Source organism: Erigeron canadensis, chromosome 9, assembly GCF_010389155.1.
Source record: "Erigeron canadensis isolate Cc75 chromosome 9, C_canadensis_v1, whole genome shotgun sequence".
Lineage (NCBI taxonomy): Eukaryota > Viridiplantae > Streptophyta > Magnoliopsida > Asterales > Asteraceae > Erigeron > Erigeron canadensis.
In genome coordinates this window covers 34,329,357-34,348,421 of record NC_057769.1, presented here as the reverse complement: position 1 = coordinate 34,348,421, position 19,065 = coordinate 34,329,357, and the positions used below count along the sequence as shown (strand labels likewise).

At 32.9% G+C, this 19,065-nt stretch overlaps 2 protein-coding genes across 2 annotated transcripts; one reads left to right on the top strand and one right to left on the bottom strand.

The window, feature by feature from the left end:
* Window positions 1-1,214: 1,214 nt before the first annotated feature.
* LOC122582378 (UDP-glycosyltransferase 73E1-like) lies at window positions 1,215-2,968 on the bottom strand. The gene has a single exon (XM_043754762.1). The coding sequence runs from the start codon at window positions 2,966-2,968 to the stop codon at window positions 1,487-1,489; it is 1,482 nt and encodes a 493-aa protein (XP_043610697.1). The 3' UTR covers window positions 1,215-1,486.
* Window positions 2,969-16,065: 13,097 nt separating this feature from the next.
* LOC122583662 lies at window positions 16,066-16,563 on the top strand. The gene has a single exon (XM_043756042.1). The coding sequence runs from the start codon at window positions 16,066-16,068 to the stop codon at window positions 16,561-16,563; it is 498 nt and encodes a 165-aa protein (XP_043611977.1).
* Window positions 16,564-19,065: the final 2,502 nt, after the last annotated feature.

The following is a 19,065-nucleotide window of genomic DNA, read 5'->3' as shown; positions in this document are numbered from 1 at the left end:
ACATAGATACTAACTATACAAATCAAATGACAAAATGCAATGGGCCGATTCAATCAAATTCAATACAACAAAATTCAATGGGCCGATTCAAACAAAATTCAATCAAATAAAATTCAATCAAATTCAATTTATCAAAATGCAAAGTGCTAAAAATCGAAATAAAATTACTACTAACCGATTGTTGATAGAGGCCATTGAACAAGTTCATTGCTCCATTCATTGTAGTTCACTTTGTGTTTAAACTATGATGGGTTCGAGTTGTTCCATTCACAAGTTCTGAAAAATGATCCAAGATCCGTTCCCAAAACTTATCTTTTCCTTGTTCATTCCCGACTACTCTACAAGTGGAGACATGAATCCATGCCTTTGCCAAAGCCACTTCCTCCTCTTGAGTCCACGGTTTCTTCTCCGCACGCCTTTTGAATTTCTTGACTTCTTGAACTTCTTGAACATCATCTACCATATACGATTGCCAAAAAAATTTGATATGGCCTAAAAGTTTTAAAAACATTGACAAGATTAATTGATAAAAAGGAATATCGGTTGGAACTTCTTGTGTTTCGGGGATAGTTTCTTCATCATCGTCGCTCGGCAACTTGTCATGATAGGTATGTAAGAAAGGCTCGAACTCTGCTGTTTTAACGAATTCGTAATCCCGGATATGCAACGGCTGTGAACTATACCCATACAACGGTTGGGAACTAGCAGGTTGAGGGTAGTAAGGTTGTGGATTCAATTGATAATGATGGACAGATGGTTGAGACACGCTTTGTGGAGGATTTGATGGGTGTGGGTGGTACACTGTTTGTTGAGGCACAAAACCACGCCCACGAGTCAAGCCGATACGGCCACGACCTCGACTAGCATCATCAAATCCTCGGCCTCTGTTCAAGCCGGCTGCAACGTGTTTTTGCCTTCGTCGATCCATGATGAAAGTGTGATGAAAGTGTGAAGAAAGAAATTACGGCTAGTTTGAGTTTGTGATGTTTGTGAATGAAGAAAAAGGAGGTTGATATACAAGTAAAAATAACGGCTAGTTTGAGTTCAAAAACAAAGAAATTTTTGTTTTTTTTTTTAATTAAGCCAAAACGACTAATTTTTTTGAACTTGGCCCCACGCATTCAATTAGCAACGGTCACTTTTGATTTTATGGCCAGCGGTTTGTGAAACCTCCATGGAACCCGTTGAACCATAAAATCGAGCATGGCGGTGGTATACCCACCCGGTTCCTGTCATGAAATCATCAACCCGCCTCCCACTCCTAGTCCCCTAAGATTTATGGAAATTTTATATGAAGGAAAACTTGGAATTAGACTTCTTTTTGAGAGAAAAAAAAAAAACTTGGATTTAGTTTTTAAAATAAGAAGAACAAAACCGTATCTTAATTAAGAGATTAAAAACACTTTATTGTAAAGAAGCAGAGCAAATTAAGCTAAGGTCTTTCGGTTAAATGGATCACGTTGTGGCCGGCTACATGAACAAGATCTTAAACTGGACTCGAGTTCTTGGCTAGTTCTTTAGTAATAGCTTGAATCATCAACGTCAAGTTAAATTGAGACGAACCACCTTCCTCCATTGCTCTGTTTGCCATTTCTCGAAGCTCGCTCACCCTCTGTCTCCTTGCCTTTGCATCTTCTTCTTCATCATCCATCAAAGCTTCGACAGCCATCTTAATATCTCCCCTCTTCACGATCACTTCAAACTTATCTTTTTCTCCAAAAAGAATTGGAACTTCAACACCAATTCTAACTCCAATTTTCAACACGTCTATAATAAATCTTTCATTTAGAAACTGCTCTGCAAAATGGGGCCATGTAATCATTGGGACTCCAGCACAAATCCCTTCTAGAGTCGAGTTCCATCCACAGTGTGTCACGAATCCTCCTATGGCTTGATGTGACAATATCAAGACTTGCGGGGCCCATCCGCGTACTGTTAGACCTTTATCTTGTATCCTTTTTTCATATCCTTCTTCTATGACCCATCTCTCAAATTCATCACTTTTGGACCTAATAAACCAAATAAAGGGTATATTTGATAACTCCAATCCTAATGCAAGCTCAACGGCTTGGTCCGGGGAGCCACGAGATAGACTTCCAAAACAAACATAAACCACGGATTTTGGCTCTTTCAAATCCAGCCATTTTAAACAATCATAACCATCGATTTCCGCCTTGTTACCTCTCTCAGCTATATCTTGTATATTTTTATTGCACAAGGAAACCGGGCCAATACACCACACCTGTTTATGACTAGCCTTTTCAAGTTCTTCAACATACTTGGGTTCCAACTCGTGAAAACTATTAACCACGATCCCAAAGGCAGATTTCTCCGCGGCTTGCGTTTGTTCATACTTGTCCAACAATTCTTTTGTGGGTCCTTTTCCCCAAGTGGAAGCTTGTGGTTTTGTAATTTCAATCTTGTCAGGCAAACCGGGTAGCTCAAAGTACTTAGAATTTGAGTCAATTTCATCAAGTATATTAGTATTTCTCAATTTGTGTATGCATACAAAAGCAAAACATCCAGGTCCATAGAAAATGAGCCTTGGAATGTTTAACCTTTTAGCCATATCGGCCGTCCATGGAAACATGCTATCCGAGATAATGCAGCTTGGAGCAGGACTTAAACTTCTCAACATTTTTTCGGCTGGTTCTTCTAGCATATAAGTGGCGGAAATAAGATTGGTTCCGAGTGAAAATGATGGTAGCAAATCGAAACTTTCACATCCTTCAGGCAAACCAACTTCAGCTAATGGGAGTTGAAGCTCAAGAACTTGAATCTTAAGCTTAGCTTCAATTGCGCGGATAATAATTGATTTGTAACGCTTTGCGTTAACAGGAGTTGTGACTATAGTAACCGTAGCACCTCTTTGGGCTAGCATTCGGGCAATGTCCACTATGGGTATCATATGGCCTTGACCCATTAGAGGGAACAATATAAAGTGAAGATCGGTTGAAGGAGAATCCATTGGAGATCCTCAAGTTGTTGGTTTTCGGTGATTTTTATGTAAATGTTGTTGTCACTGAATAATACAAATGTATAGCAAATATGAGATGTGTCTTTTTGTGTCATAAAAATTGCATGATGATTTTGTTTACAAGGGTGTAACAAAAGTTCAAAAGTTTAGAAAATGACAAAAGTTCATATAGCTTTTTAATATTTGTCTTTTTATATAAGCAATAATATTATAATTTATCTTTATATGTATGTACTAAAGTATTGATGTAGATTTGAGTGAAAAGTTAAATGACGTGAAAATCAAGGGTTAGAAAATTAACTTTTTAATAAAGATTCGAGTCGGATTGGATTGTGAAAATCAATAGTCTAAAAAAGGCTTGAAAAACACAAACTTGCCACTTCACGTACGTTTTTTAGCTTTCATTATCAATGTACATGTTTGGTTGAGTTGGAATTGAAAAATAAGAATCAAACTCCTCATCATATTGTACATGTTTAAAATCTATGAGCAAGGATGGATTTAGATATCCATTCTCATTTTCGTAAAAAAAATCCCATAGTCATTTTCATTTTCAAGTCAATTCAAAATTATATTCAGAGAAAAAAAAAAAACAATCGAGATATTGACGGAGAAAATAAGACGAAAAACGACAATGAAAAAGAAGTCAGATTTTAAGCCCATATGTATTGAATGGAATCTGGGCCTGGACAATGCAAAAGTTATGGTATTTCAGGATGGTGTTTGGTTTTATTGCTTGTAATATTATCCTTTTTTTCATACATTATTAAATTATATTTAAAAAAAAAACCGGCTTGATCCAGTTTAAATGGTCCCGAAAATTTTCCGCTAAAAATATCCGTTTTTAAAACATTAGATATGACCGTTTTAAAAGCATCTTCAAGTTATGGTATTTTCCGGGTGGGCTTTTGTTTTATCTTTTATGTTTATTTTATTTTCGTCAAATGATTGTGTTTTTGCCACCATGGCCCATGGGTCTATGAGCCATTAAAAGAAATAAGATAAGGTTAAAATTGATGGAAAGAAAAGCCATTGAACTCCTTTTGTTTTTTAACGGTAAATTTGAGTTAGGAAAATCCATGTCTCCATTCCTGTGATCACATCAAAATTTGAAATCCATCTATTGATGATTGGTGTCATTAAACTTCTTGATGAAATCGGTTTATGACGATTAACAAAAAAAGTAAGTCAAGTTCAAGATAAAACCCATTTCTCGGATCGGAATTAACTCAAGACCTATGAGCTCAAATCCATTTCTTCATTTCCATAGCAATTGAGCTAGTAACCTTACGTTAATTTAAGATAAATTAACTGTTCAAATTAATAATCCAAGCTTCTGAAAGAAACTTGGATTTGAATCCAAGAAGCTCAACTGCTGCTAAGCTACTTTGATGTCGACCCACCATCTTATAAAGTGAAATTGGACCACTTCATGACATTCCATCAAAATCTTAAAGCTCAAACATTGACTATGCTCTCTTTTAGTCTTTTCATACATAAGGTATTAAGTTATGAATAATGTTTTTGTATTTTTATCTTGCTAATAGCCCATTAACTAAATAAATATTGAAACTAAAAAGAAAAAGAATCATGATTGGATAATCACATGTAAAAAATCACATAGATAGAAGTAACTATACATACGTCTAATTTTCGTAAGCGTACTCATATTTTTCGACTTTATATATAATTATAATAAAACTGATTAGTATGTTTATAATCTTTGACTTTATATTTTACAATAAAATTGAAAGATTAATGCCTCCAAGAATAAAATAATCTAGAGAGTACATTAATCTCAATGAAATTAAAAATTTATTGGTTTTCAAAATAAATGATATACATTTTTTATTTTAAAACGGCGGAATTTCATTAATAGAAAAAACAGACGACTAACAAGTTGCTAGAAGCCAAATATATATATACAATTACAACTCTACTCAAGAATTAATAAATGATATACATTTACATTGCGGCCATTGCCCAATAGAAAGACTTTCGTAATCAACGAAAACTTATATACCAAAACATATTACTCATTATATTATGTGTTTCAAAATCATTGTTCACATACACAAACACAACACATTTAGAAATGTTGTCAGTTCAACTTAGATAGATTGGTCATCTACAGAGTTTTTACTTTTTAGTGTTAATGTTTGCCGTTAAAAATAATACATGTTACTTTTTGCTCAAATAAAGTTTTACGTTTTAGAATTTTGTAATGCCTAAATTAAAATACTCCGTATATAGATAAGGGGTTTGCTAAATATAGCCTTTAGGGCTGTGTTTAAGGTTCATAAATTGTTTGTACATTTACCATGAAAATTAAAGGGCGGACTTTTAATATAGAATATACAAATTTTTTTATACACGTTAAATACAGCCCTTAGCATTTCTCTATAGATAAAATAAAAAATTGTAAAATACTTTTGGCATGAATGTTCAATTAGGGTGGAACGCGTATCACACTATTTAATTCATATTTTCAATTAATCTCTTTATAACATCGATCTTAAATTCACCTTTCCAAACCACATTTCTCATATGTTAGCACTTGTCATCATCACCTTACATTACCCTTGTTAATTTATCCGGACATTTTAATTAAATTTATAAAACAAAAAAATATGTATATATATTTTGTTATTGATATTTTATAAATTTATATGGAAATAGTGAGCTATTTCTTATTAAAAATATTGTAAGACTTACCACATCACAATTTTTTCTAAAAATATTTTTAAACGACAATTGTGTTTTATTTATTATGAAGATAGAGATTTCAACCCGCATTACGTTTGTTTACTTTCAAGAAAAAAATTTCATACTTTCCATGTCTAAAAGTATTCGTCTTATAGACACTGAATGTTCAATGGTGACAAATTTTCCCCCAAGCTAATTATGGACTTATGGTTGGGGAGAAGATTCCCTTACGTTACTTAACATGAATTTAGATTATTGGATTAAAATTAATAGTTATTATTCAAATAATATTTTTAAATTTTGACATTTGATTATAATCCACGTTCAAAATGTTTCTAACTTGATCAGTCAAGTTATCAGTAATAATAACTTGAAGAAATCTTCTCCTTATGGTTTAACAATTCATGTTTGTGCAACCATGTTCAATGTCCAACCCCTATCAATAACAACGATATTCTTATACAGGTTGTCTACATTCCAACCCACATATGTTCATCACCCTTATTAATTTGAGGTTTTATAATCTTAAAAAAATTTATGGTACGAAACTGTGGCATAATGGGTATGTTGGATAGTTGGAGTGCGTTTCGTGAAAAAATGGAATTCTTATGCCATTTAAAAATAAAGAAATAAAAAAAAATACTAATAATCATTTTGTGTTGAAATTGTGTTTTTAATCTCTCAAATTTTTTAAAAGATTAAATTTTTTACACACACGTATTTAATTCTCTCTTAAATTTTTTAATCTCTTAAATTCTCTCCTAAAAGCAGTTTCTTATTCTTTCTTCAACTTAACAAAAGGAATTTAATACCATTACCATTACCATTCTTCTGTTTTATTTCCATTTCATATTAAATCTCTCTCACACAAATATACATTTTTCAAGTTCATTCGTATCATTTCTTGTTCAAAAATTTTTTATATATCAAAAATCATACAGTGGTAGTAGATAACTAGATAATTATAAAATAAAATAAAATAAAATGGGGACAATAACGTCAGGACAGTATGATGCATCATTTAAGATTTTATTGATTGGTGATTCTGGTGTTGGCAAAAGTAGTCTTCTTGTCAGTTTCATTTCTGATGATGATTCTTTTCAACATCTTGCCCCTACAATTGGTATTCTTTTCTACTTTACCTATATTTATATTTCGTTTATTTTCTTTTGTTTTGTTTACATGAATTTTATGTAATTTGAATCTGTGTTGAATTTCTATGTGCTTTTGTTGGTAAATCATGTTTGTTTTTTTTTTTGTCATTTATCTAGTCAGAATTTTAATAGTAGGAATATAATTTAGAAGGTGATCAGTTTTGGTAATTCGGTTATCATTATTCTGTTATGTTTTGGTAATTATATAAGTATTTTTAACCCATTTTTTGTAGTTCAAAACTTTATTCCTTTATTATTGATGACAATTATTATTATCGTAATTAACAAAAAAATTAGCAAGATGTTAGGATTTTGACAACCCAGTAATTTATGAACTTTTTTTTTGAAAGGCAGTAACGGATAAATGGCTAACACTTCCACGCAGATGCGTCCATGTCGGTTTATCTCCTGGCAATGCCCTAAAGGGTTTGCTCCTCATGTGTTAGATGAGTATAGCATTGTTAAGGCCCCGCACCATATTTACATGTGGCAGGATTCGAACCTGAGACCCCCCAGAAGGAAACCACTTTGTGGAAAACCCCCTGACCACATTAATTTATGAACTTTATACCACGCAAAAAAATCCATCGCCGAACGACAAAGACGCCCTTTATGTGCAAAGATAGTAAGTGTTTTCATTAAAATTGCCAAAGTAGATGGGTCAAAAACTTAGGGGTAATATATCTAGTTTTGTAATGCCTTGGAGTAAATACATTTCTTCCACAAACTTTTTTAGAATTCTAGATATTTAACTAACAAGAACAAAAACCAATCGCCCGAGCCTAGTCACTGCGACCTCTGGTTTTTATAAAGTCTAAATTAGACACGAAGTTTACGATATTATCAATATTAGATCTTCATACATTTAATTCGTAAAAACTTATAATTTTGAAGATATACAGTTCTAAGTGATACACTTTACAAATTGTAGTACAATAATCACATGTTTATCACTGTCATTATTAGCTAAGACATATTGATGAAATGGTTTGCCTATTATAAAACAAGGAACGTGCTACAATAATTTCCCTATTATAGAGTATTTGGAAACTAGTTTTACTCATTATGTGATATTATCTATATCACATTATAAAACAAATTCACTTTTCAACTTTCAACATTCATATAATTCCCTTAAAATAAATCCCAACCACTTTTTTTTTTTCTCTCTCTCTTCAAATCTTAACCACTTATTTTTTACTCTTCCTCATAAATCATTTTATTCCTCTAATTCACTCAAAATCTTTTATCTCAAAAATCGTACATCGATAAATTATAAAAGTTATATGGGTGTTCTTAAAATTTCATGCTCTTTCATTAGAGATGCCATTCGATATACTTTCGACGAAATTTTAAATCCGATGGGGGAGCCCAGACGACTAATACATTTGGCTATCACACTATATGACCTATCACCCCCTATTACCTATCATACTCTATGACTTATCACCCCCACCATCTCACCGCCACAACGTGCGGGTATTTTGTCTCGTTATGAAAGATAACTAAGAATTAAAATATAAATTGTGATCTTGTACTTGACATTTAAGTATATGTATTTGATCATGATGCGACGAATATGTTTATTCTCAATCACCTGTCCTATGATAACATAATAACAATTATGACTGTTTTGATATTCTCTTATAACAATTAGGACTCTTGATTTGAGTGACAATTGTAACTTTAAAAATTAAATGTATAAATACTATCGTTCAAAAAAAAAAACTCCTCAATTTGGTTAAAAATAAATATAAATTAAGTATTCGGGGCTAAAAAGTGTAAATTATTGATGAAAAACAAAAAAGTGTAAATTAATGAGACTTTTTCTACAAATTAAAATAAATACAATACAATAATACATTTAGATAATGATTATTAGTATTATTAATTTATAGTTAATCTAAATGATGACATACGCGAGAGACAATTTGATAAAATTGGGCGAATTGATTGGTTAATAAGTTATTAGTTCAACTGTTTTATAGTATATATTAAGATTAAGATACTATAATTAAGATTAAGATAGTCATATAATGTTCATAAGTTATTAATTTATTTTTTGTGGGACCATTTTTTCTGTTTATTTTGGGATCAAAGGATTGTATGTAACTACTAGAATGAAGACCCATGCGATGCACTACTTGAGATTTTCGTTTGTTTCGTGCTTATGTTTAGGTTTGTTTGTTTATATTGAGGCTTACGAACCATCTTGGATAAGAATGTATTGTCAAATATGACGGTTGTTGGCTGCAAGGATTACTAATACAGAGGAGAAGACGTTATAAAGGATAGATTAAAGATGATCAGATGAATGAGTAATACTTCATTTGGGCTCTAATTCTTGAGCTACACTAATTTTTGGGCATAGTGATTAATTAACTAATGCTTAATATAACTTAATACATTAACTATCCCAAAACAAAAAAGATACATAATAAACTTAAGTAATATCATAAATTTCATCATTAATAACTCATAAAGAAAATTTGCATTGCCACATTATTGCAATGACAATATTTCTTTTTCACCTGGATTGTCATGATCATGGTAACAAGAGGGTGTAAATTAAAATAGAACATTGTCTGATCTTGTACTACATGCAGCACGTTATTACTAGATATAGGTAGATTTATGATAAAATACCATCATACTAAACCATAGCTAAAAGTGAAGAAAATTGTATGATGGTTATATTAACGATAGACGGTTGTTTCTTTTTTTCCCCTAATCATCTGGTGTATACTAAACAACAACAATCGGGTTGAATTAGGGATTCTCAATCTTCACCTGGTTTCAATTTTCGTGCTTTAAATTTGCGGGGCCTTAAAAGGTATCTTCTTCTTATGGTAGTTTGTTGAGTGTCATGACGAAATGACAAGATGAGGTGCCCTGGGCACCCCCAAAGAAGGGTCGAAGTTTTTGGGCCTGTAGCTTTACCCGTCCCCCCTTCGTCGGGCAGGAAGGTGAGGATGACGTCAAGTCATCAGAGAGGGAAGGACTTTCTAACTGAACTTGATTTACCCGGCTCAACATTCTTGGAAAACAATACTGTTTCATCATTTGAAGAATTGACTTGTTGTGTTTCATCATTGTCCTCTTCTTATGTCCCATGGTTTGGTTGTTGGACCTCATTCATGTTGACATTCATGCCTTCGTCTATCTCATATTCCGTTGTTTGTTCCATATCTTTTTCTGATTCATGTCCTGGATGTTCGTTAATGTGTTTGATAACTATAAGCATGCTTCTAAAGGACAACAAGTATAACAGTCAGTCAGTCATAATGAAATATGAAGTAAATTATCTCAGTAAAGTAATATTAATTCATGTGCATATTACTGTTTACTAATGATGGTATACCAAATGACTATTCCATTTGTTAATGCTATTAACTACTATCGTTTCATTCATTATAATGTATTAACTACCATACTAACTCACATAAAATGAAGTTGCATTGGTATATCATTGAAAAGCAAGGGTTACAAAGCAAGTTTCATTCAAATTTAGTATCTCCATAGATATAAATATAGACATAAATGCATAGTTCTCGAAGAATGGATATAGACATCGTTACAGATTATGTATTATGTATAGTCATACCTTGATCATGTGGCTCTGGATCTTTGGGCTTTATTGATCGAGGGGTGTCCTTTTTGTTTTCTCTCATGAAAAGAATGCTTATTGGTATGTTGTCTTCTTCATCTTCGGAGTCCTGAGTATAGGAGGCAGTGTTTTTTACATGTACATGGGTTGTTGGTTTTAGGTGTGACAAAAACCAAATTAGTTTTAATCTTTTATTGAGGTGTGACAGTAACTAAATTCGTTGAAATCTTTTATTCGAAATGCATTGACTTCTATTTGATTTTTTCAAAACTGATTTTCTTTGAGTTAATGGGATGTTATCCTCTTCATCTTCTGATGTTATATCATGTAAAACATGCTTCTTCTTATGCATAACATTTGTTGATTTGTAATGATTAAGCACAAAAGATATTTGTAAATTTCCCTAAAAGTAATTTTTTTTTTTACAATTTATCATGCAACAATATAAATGATCACATCAAATATATATATATATATATATATACTTACAAAATGATGAATTTATTAAAATGTTGGACTTATTAAGTGCCAATAGTTTCGGAATAATAACTCACTTTAGACATAAAAATGAGGCCTTTCGATAGGGGTTTTTATCACAATTTGGACGCTCATCAACGTATTAATGAATCAAAGGAAAAATCAAGGTGCATCTAACCCTAAAGAAAAACATAAGGAAGGATATGATACATAGTCGGTTGGAAGTGTTTTGTGTGTTTTCTTTAAAGTGACATGAAATTATGTTTTTAATAAAAGAGTTATGCATGTACTTTGTTTTTCGTTTTTGTTTTTTAAGTAAAAGTTAAATTTATAACATAAGTAAAAGTGATGTGAAATTTATTTCGGTTCTTTTATAATTTTTTTTTGTTGTCATTTCTGTTTATTATGTTATAAATTTAACTTTTAATTAATTAGAAAAAATAATGATATAGAAACTACAATATAGAATTGTTTTTATTAGCTAATTATATTTTTTAGTTGTTAAAATTGATTTAGTTTTTATAAAATGAATTGATTTTATCGTACGTTTTTTATCTAAAAGATACAATTTATATAGATTTGTACACTAAAAAGATTAAAAGTTTAAATACATTAATATATTTACAAACTATAAGTAATAAATGTATATGTAATATGATATAAATATAAAATAAAAAATATATATTTGGTTTGGTTCGGTTCAGTTTTTGAACAGTTTTTTGGATTTGTTCGGTTTTTAGAAAATGAAAACCAAACCAATGGATTTTGTTTGGTTTTAGTTCTTTTGGTTCGGCTTGTCGGGTTTTTTGGTGTTTGTTTTTTTGGGTCGATTTTTGCTCACCCCTAGCATAGAGTATGCAAGATGTGTCATTTTTTTTAAAAAAAAAATATAAGTATAAATTATGAAGGATAAGCTGGCTAATGCTGTATATGAAGAGGTCAAATAAGGAGAATATAAGTAATAGAAAGTGTGAAAGTCATTTTGCTAAGTTAGGATATAATTATTGAAATTATATGCAAATTTAAACGTATTTAAATAGAATATTATGTTTTCTATGAATAAATCTATTAATAGTGAGGGAAGATCAAAAGTTGGAAACCGGCACCCAATTACTGTAGCCCGTTGATTGTAATCTGTTCGGTTACATTATCATCGCATCTGGCACATATAGTTGACCGTGGCAAATACAATCCCACATAATTTAGTGACTGACTCTGGCTCTTATTGATTGTCATTGCATAACATGATTTGATGGGGAACTGTCCACGTTTCATTATGAATGGCCATTTCGATGACGTAGAAGTTAGGGTTATCCTGAGAATCAATGTCGTCTTACCCATCTTTGATCCAGTGATTATTCTTGCCTTAACAACAAATCTTCCTAGATCGGTGATGATGAGACGTGTACCATTACATAAGCCTTCACTTGGGTTTACATTCCTTAGCAGCATTACAGGGAAACCCTCTTTGAGTTGTAAAGCATGTGGCCGCATTCCAGGAAAGTTTAATGAATTCAAAAATTCAATTGGGTATAATTCCTCTTTTTCCGAAGAGTCAGTAGATTCTTTGCATACTTCATCTGAACTCATATACAATCTTGCTGGACGATTTAGCTTCTCAAACATATGTTTGTTTATTTCGTCCGCATATGCATTTTTTTGGTATTAGAATAGCCATTTCCTTTAGATACTCTTCGTTGTCCTGGTTTTCAAGGAAGTCTGGAAACGTGGCTTCGATGATCTCCTCAATTGGTAAAGTAGAGTATGGAACAATAAACTTCTCAAGGATAGGAATCCAAGTTGGTTCGTCCTCACTTTCTTTTGCCTTTGCTTCTGCAATTCCATCACCAATAATCAGGACCCATTGATGAATGATATCAATGACTCCTGTTGATGAATATTCATTGACCTGCATACTATGTGAAAGGGTAAAAAGCCTGCAACATTTCCATAAGACAAATTTGTTAATGCAAGAGTGAACAATTTCCTGTCTCTTACCTTTTGGGATAACTGACAGGATCTGCCTGAAATCCCCACCAAGTAAAACTGTCATTCCACCAAAGACCCAATGTTTGTTTCTTGGATCTTTGTATCCCAGTATATCTTCCAGTGTTTTGTCAAGTGCTTCAAAAGCATATTTTTGAGTCATTGGTGCCTCATCTCATATAATGAGGCGAACTTCTTGCTTCAATGCGGCCATGTGGGTATTTTGTGTTATACCACATGTGCTACTCTCTAGCAATTCTAATGGTATTATAGATCGACTATGTGTTGTTCTCCCTCCCGGAAGCAACAATGAAGCAATTCCTATCATAGGTATAAGGAACGTAAGCTAAATCAGAGGTCGAAAAAGATGTTGAAAGGATAATTAGACGATGTATAAATTAAGTCGTTTTATATATTTGTTTATATATTATTGTGTATTACGTATTTATGTGATGGTTAATTTTATATTACCTGAAAATGCTACCGCAAGTTCAAGTGTCCCCTCTGAATGTAATCGTGATAGTATGGCCCTGTACAAAAAAGTTTTGCTGGTTCCTCCTGGTGCATATAAAAAAAAAGAAGCCACCTTCTTGTTTCTAAACAGAAGAAATCACGCTCTCATATATTGTCAATTGATCTGGATTAAGTGGCCATATAAATCTCTGTGTTCAAGTGCTTCTTGTGCTCGACTGTAATTCAGTTCGACAAGAATTAGACGATTGTCCAATATTGTGGGCAATGATTTATCTGGTTTTAGTAGATCTGGGTAATCCTCTAATGACTTTCCATTCCGCTGCAAATTTCCTGAATTTTGACTAAGCAGTAGTTCTGCTTCTGCTCATCGGAAAGTTCCAAATCCGGAAACATGGATTGTTTCTTTTTTTTTTTTGTATTGATATCCTCAGTTAACATTTCCCAAGTCACTTCCTATAATTGATGTGGACTACTGACTTCACAAAACAATAAAATTGTAACAAATAAGTTGCGAAGTTGTGTTCCTATTGCCTAGAATTTAGCCTTAGTGATTGCTTGTGTCCATTCCTTGTCATCGCTTAAAAGTCCATAGGCGTAGCATGCTTCCTTATATGATGCATATTCATGGTCATTGACGGTTTTAATTTCATTAAAAGATTTCGGGCGTTTGACGACACTCAACAAAATTTTCAAATAGTATCGTGGGCCGGCTGTAGGGTTGCAATAAACAATCCGCCCAACATTTTTTTTCTTCTTGTCTCGCCTTTTCCATATTTTATCCTTTTATGTCCACATATAGTGGCGAGGAATCTGAGCATAAGTGTATTTCCATGCTCTGGAATCTGTTGCGTTTAATTCAAGCCATTTTGTGAACATTGTATCTGTGATTCCTTTTCTATTCAGTAATGAAGGCAACTTTTCCGAGTCACGAAGAGTGATCATTTGCTTGTTTTCAAGATGAAATGTGAGTCTGATCACTGATGAATAAGAGTAGTGGATGGGAAATGCAAGCATATGTCACACTGCTTCATAGGGAGATAAATAACGGCAGTCCAGGCAACTCTTGAACTAATCTATGATAACAACTTTTTCAGAGGACGTTTCACCATCAACTTTAACATTATCATCTATCACCATTGTTGCTCTGTCGGGTCCTTTATTTAGATACTTGAAGAGGTATTTTATCGCTCTAGATCTATTACACCATTCAACATTAATAGATCCCGGGCGATCAAATACCTCTTCAAGTATCTAAACAAAGGACCCGACAGAGCAACAATGGTGATTGAAGATAATGTTAAGGTTGATGGTGAAACGTTCTCTGTAAAAATTGTTATCATAGATGAGTTCAAGAGTTGCCTGGATTGCCGTTATTTATCTCCCTGTGAAGCAATATGGCGTATGCTTGCATTTCCCATCCACTACTCTTATTCGTCAGTGATCAGACTCACATTTTATCTTGAAAACCAGCAAATGATCACTCTTCGTGACTCGGAAAAATTTCCTTCATAACCGAATAGAAAAGGGATCACTAATACAATCTTCACAAAATGGGTGAATTAAACGCAACGAATTCCAAAGTTCGGGAATACATTTATGCTCAGATTCCTCGCCACTATATGTGGACATAAAAGGATAAAATATGGAAAAGGCGAGACAAGAAGAAAAAAAATGTTGGGCGGATTGTTTATTGCAACCCTACAGCCGGCCCACGATACTATTTGAAAATTTTATTGAGTGTCGTCAAACGCCCGAAATCTTTTAATGAAATTAAAACCGTCAATGACCATGAATATGCATCATATAAGGAAGCATGCTACGCCCATGGACTTTTAAACGATAACAAGGAATGGACACAAGCAATCACTAAGGCTAAATTCTGGGCAACAGGAACACAACTTCGCAACTTATTTGTTACAATTTTATTGTTTTGTGAAGTCAGTAGTCCACATCGATTATGGGAAGAGACTTGGGAAATGTTAACTGAGGATATCTTATACAAAAAAAAGAAACAATCCATGTTTCCGGGTTTGGAACTTTCCGATGAGCAGAAGCAGAACTACTGCTTAGTCGAAATTCAGGAAATTTTGCAACGCAATGGAAAGTCATTGGAGGATTACCCAGATCTACCAGAACCAAATAAATCATTACTCACAGTATTGGACAATCATCTAATTCGTGACGAAATGAATTACATTCGAGCACAAGAAGCACTCGAATACAGAGATCTATATGGGGCACTTAATCGAGACCAATTGGCAATATATGAGAGTCTGATTTCTTCTGTCCAGAAACAAGAAGGTTACTTGTTTTTTGTATATGGACAAGGAGGTACCGGCAAAACTTTTTTGTACAGGGCCATACTCTCACGATTACGTTCAGAGGGGACAATTGCACTTGCGGTATCATCTTCGAGTAATATAAAATTAACCATCACATAAATACGTAATACATAATAATATCTAAACAAATATATAAAACGACTTAATTTATACATCATTTGATTATCCTTTCAACATCTTTTTCGACCTCTGATTTAGTTTACGGGTCTTATACCTATGATAGGAATTGTTTCATCGTTGCTTCCGGGAGGGAAAACAACACGTAGTCGATTTGTAATACCATTATAACTGCTAGAGAGTAGCACATGTGGTATAACGCAAAATACCCACCTAGCCGCATTTATGCAAGAAGCTCGCCTCATTATATGGGATGAGGCACCAATGACTCAAAAATATGCTTCTGAAACACTTGACAAAACACTGGAAGATATACTGGGATACAAAGATCTAAGAAACAAACATCAGGTCTTTGGTGGAATGACAGTTTTACTTGGTGGGGATTTCAGACAGATCCTGTCAGTTATCCCAAAAGGTAAGAAACAGGAAATTGTTCACTCTTGCATCAACAAATATGTCTTATGGAAATATTGCAGGCTTTTTACCCTTTCACGTAGTATGCAGGTCAATGAATATTCATCAACAGGAGTCGTTGATATCGAGAAACAAGAATTTAACAAATGGGTCCTAAATATTGGTGATGGAATTATAGAAGCAAAGGCAAAAGAAAGTGAGGACGAACCAACTTGGATTCCTATCCTTGAGAAGTTTATTGTTCCATACTCTACTTCACCAATTGAGGAGATCATCAAAGCCACGTTTCCAGACTTCCTTGAAAACTAGGAAAACGAAGAGTACCTAAGGGAAAGAGCTATTCAAACACCAAAAAAATGCATCTGCGGACAAAATAAACAAGCATATGTTTGAGAAGCTAAATCGTCCAGCGAGATTGTATAGGAGTTCAGATGAAGTATGCAAAGCTTCTACTGACTTTTCGGGCCACGAGGAATTATGCCCAATTGAATTTTTGAATTCATTAAACTTTCCTGGAATGTCGCCACACGTTTTACAACTCAAAGAGGGAATCCCTGTAATGCTGCTAAGGAATGTAAACCCAAATGAAGGCTTATGTAATGGTACACGTCTCATCATCACCGATCTAGGCAAATTTGTTGTTAAGGCAAGAATAATCACTGGATCAAACAAGATCAAAGAACACATGACAGAAGATAAAGGTAATATAATACAAAATCAGTCAAACATTTTAATAAATTCATCATCTTCTAAGTATATATATATATATATATACATATTTGATGTGATCATTTATATTGTTGCATGATAAATTGTGAAAAAAAGAAATTACTTTTAGGGAAATTTACAAATATCTTTTGTGTTTAATCATTACAAATCAACAGGTGTGATGCATAAGAAGAAGCATGTCTTGCATGATACAACATCATAAGATGAAGAAGATAACATCCCATTAAGTCAAAGAAAATCATTTTTGAAAAAATCAAAGACAAATGATACAAGGTTGACCTTACTACACAACAAGTCAAACTCGAAGGGAAAAGATACTGACATATAAAACCAATTCATATTTCATGTTACATTGATATAGATTACATATGTATAAATCATTCATTAATTGTAATATTACATGGCCTTAATTAATTTAGTTTGGTTAAGTGATAACACAATAGAATGATTCCTGCAATCTATAAAAAACAATGCTATTTTCATTTATAAGAAATATTGTTATAGAAGTCAATGCATTTCGAATAAAAGATTTTAACAAATTTAGTTACTATCACGCCCCAATAAAAGACTGCCTCCTATATTGAGGACTCCGAAGACGAAGAAGACAACATAACAATAAGCATTCTTTTCATCTAAGTAGTTAAGGACCAAAATTTCGGTGTTTCGGTCAAGGACTGGTATTTGAAATATCGGTTATTTCAGTGGTATTTCGGTAATCGTAATATTATGAAAAATGTTATATAAAATTATATATATACCAAAAAGATTGCAATTATACACACATCAAGTATATTAAGTTAATACTCAATCTAAATATCAAAGTCAAGCTTAAAAGTGTCAATATTTGATAGAATAGTGTTAATACTTCAAAATTTTAGTGTTTCTTATGTTGTTTTTTAGTTTGGACAAAAATAATTTAATAAAAAAAATCTGAAAAACTGGTATACCACCGAAATTTGACTGATTTCGGTGAGATTTCGATAAACTTCACTGAAAATATCGGTACCGAAATTGTAGACAAAAATCTATACCGGTATACCAGTGGAGGACCGAAAACCGAAATATCACTAGTATACCACTGGTATACCACCGAAATCGACTACATAGCTTTTCATAAGAGAATACAAAAAGGACACCCCTCTATCAATATAACCCAAATATCCAGACCCACGTGATCAAGGTATGACTATACATAATACATAATCTGTAACGACGTCTATATCCATTCTTCAATAACGGTGCATTTATGTCTATATTTATATCTATGGAGATACTAAATTTGAATGAAATTTGCTTTGTAACCATTCCTATATTAGGGTAATGTAAGCCTTTCAATGATATACCAATGCAACTTCATTTTATGTGAATTAGTATGGTAGTTAATACATTATAATGAATGAAACGTTAGTAATTAATAGCGTTAACAAATGGAATAGTCATTTGGTATACCATCATTAGTAAGTGGTAATCTGCACATGAAATAATATTAGTTTACTGAGATAATTTACTTCATATTTGATTATGATTGTTATACTTGATGTCCTTTATAAGCATGCTTATAGTTATCAAACACATTAACGAACATACAAGTAATGAATCAGAAAATGATATGGATCAAACAACGGAAAATGAGATAGACGAAGGCATGAATGTCAACATGGATGGGGTCCAACAACTAGACCATGAGACCGAAGAAGAGAACAATGATGAAACACAACAAGTCAATTCTTCAAATGATGAAATAGTTGATAGTGACACTCAACAAACTACCATAAGAAGAAGATATCTTTTAAGGCCCCGGAAATTCAAAGCACAAAATTGGAACCAGGTGAAGAAGGAGAATCTGAAACCCGATTGTTGTTCTTTAGTATGCACCAGATGATTGGGGGGGGGGGGGACCAACCGTCTATCGTTAATATAACCATCATACAATTTTGTTCACCTTTAACTATGGTTTAGTATGATGGTATATTATCATAAATCTACCTATCCGGTAATAACGTGTTGCATGCAGTACAAGATCAGACAATGTTCTATTTTAATTTACACCCTTTTGTTACCATGATCATGACAATCCAAGTG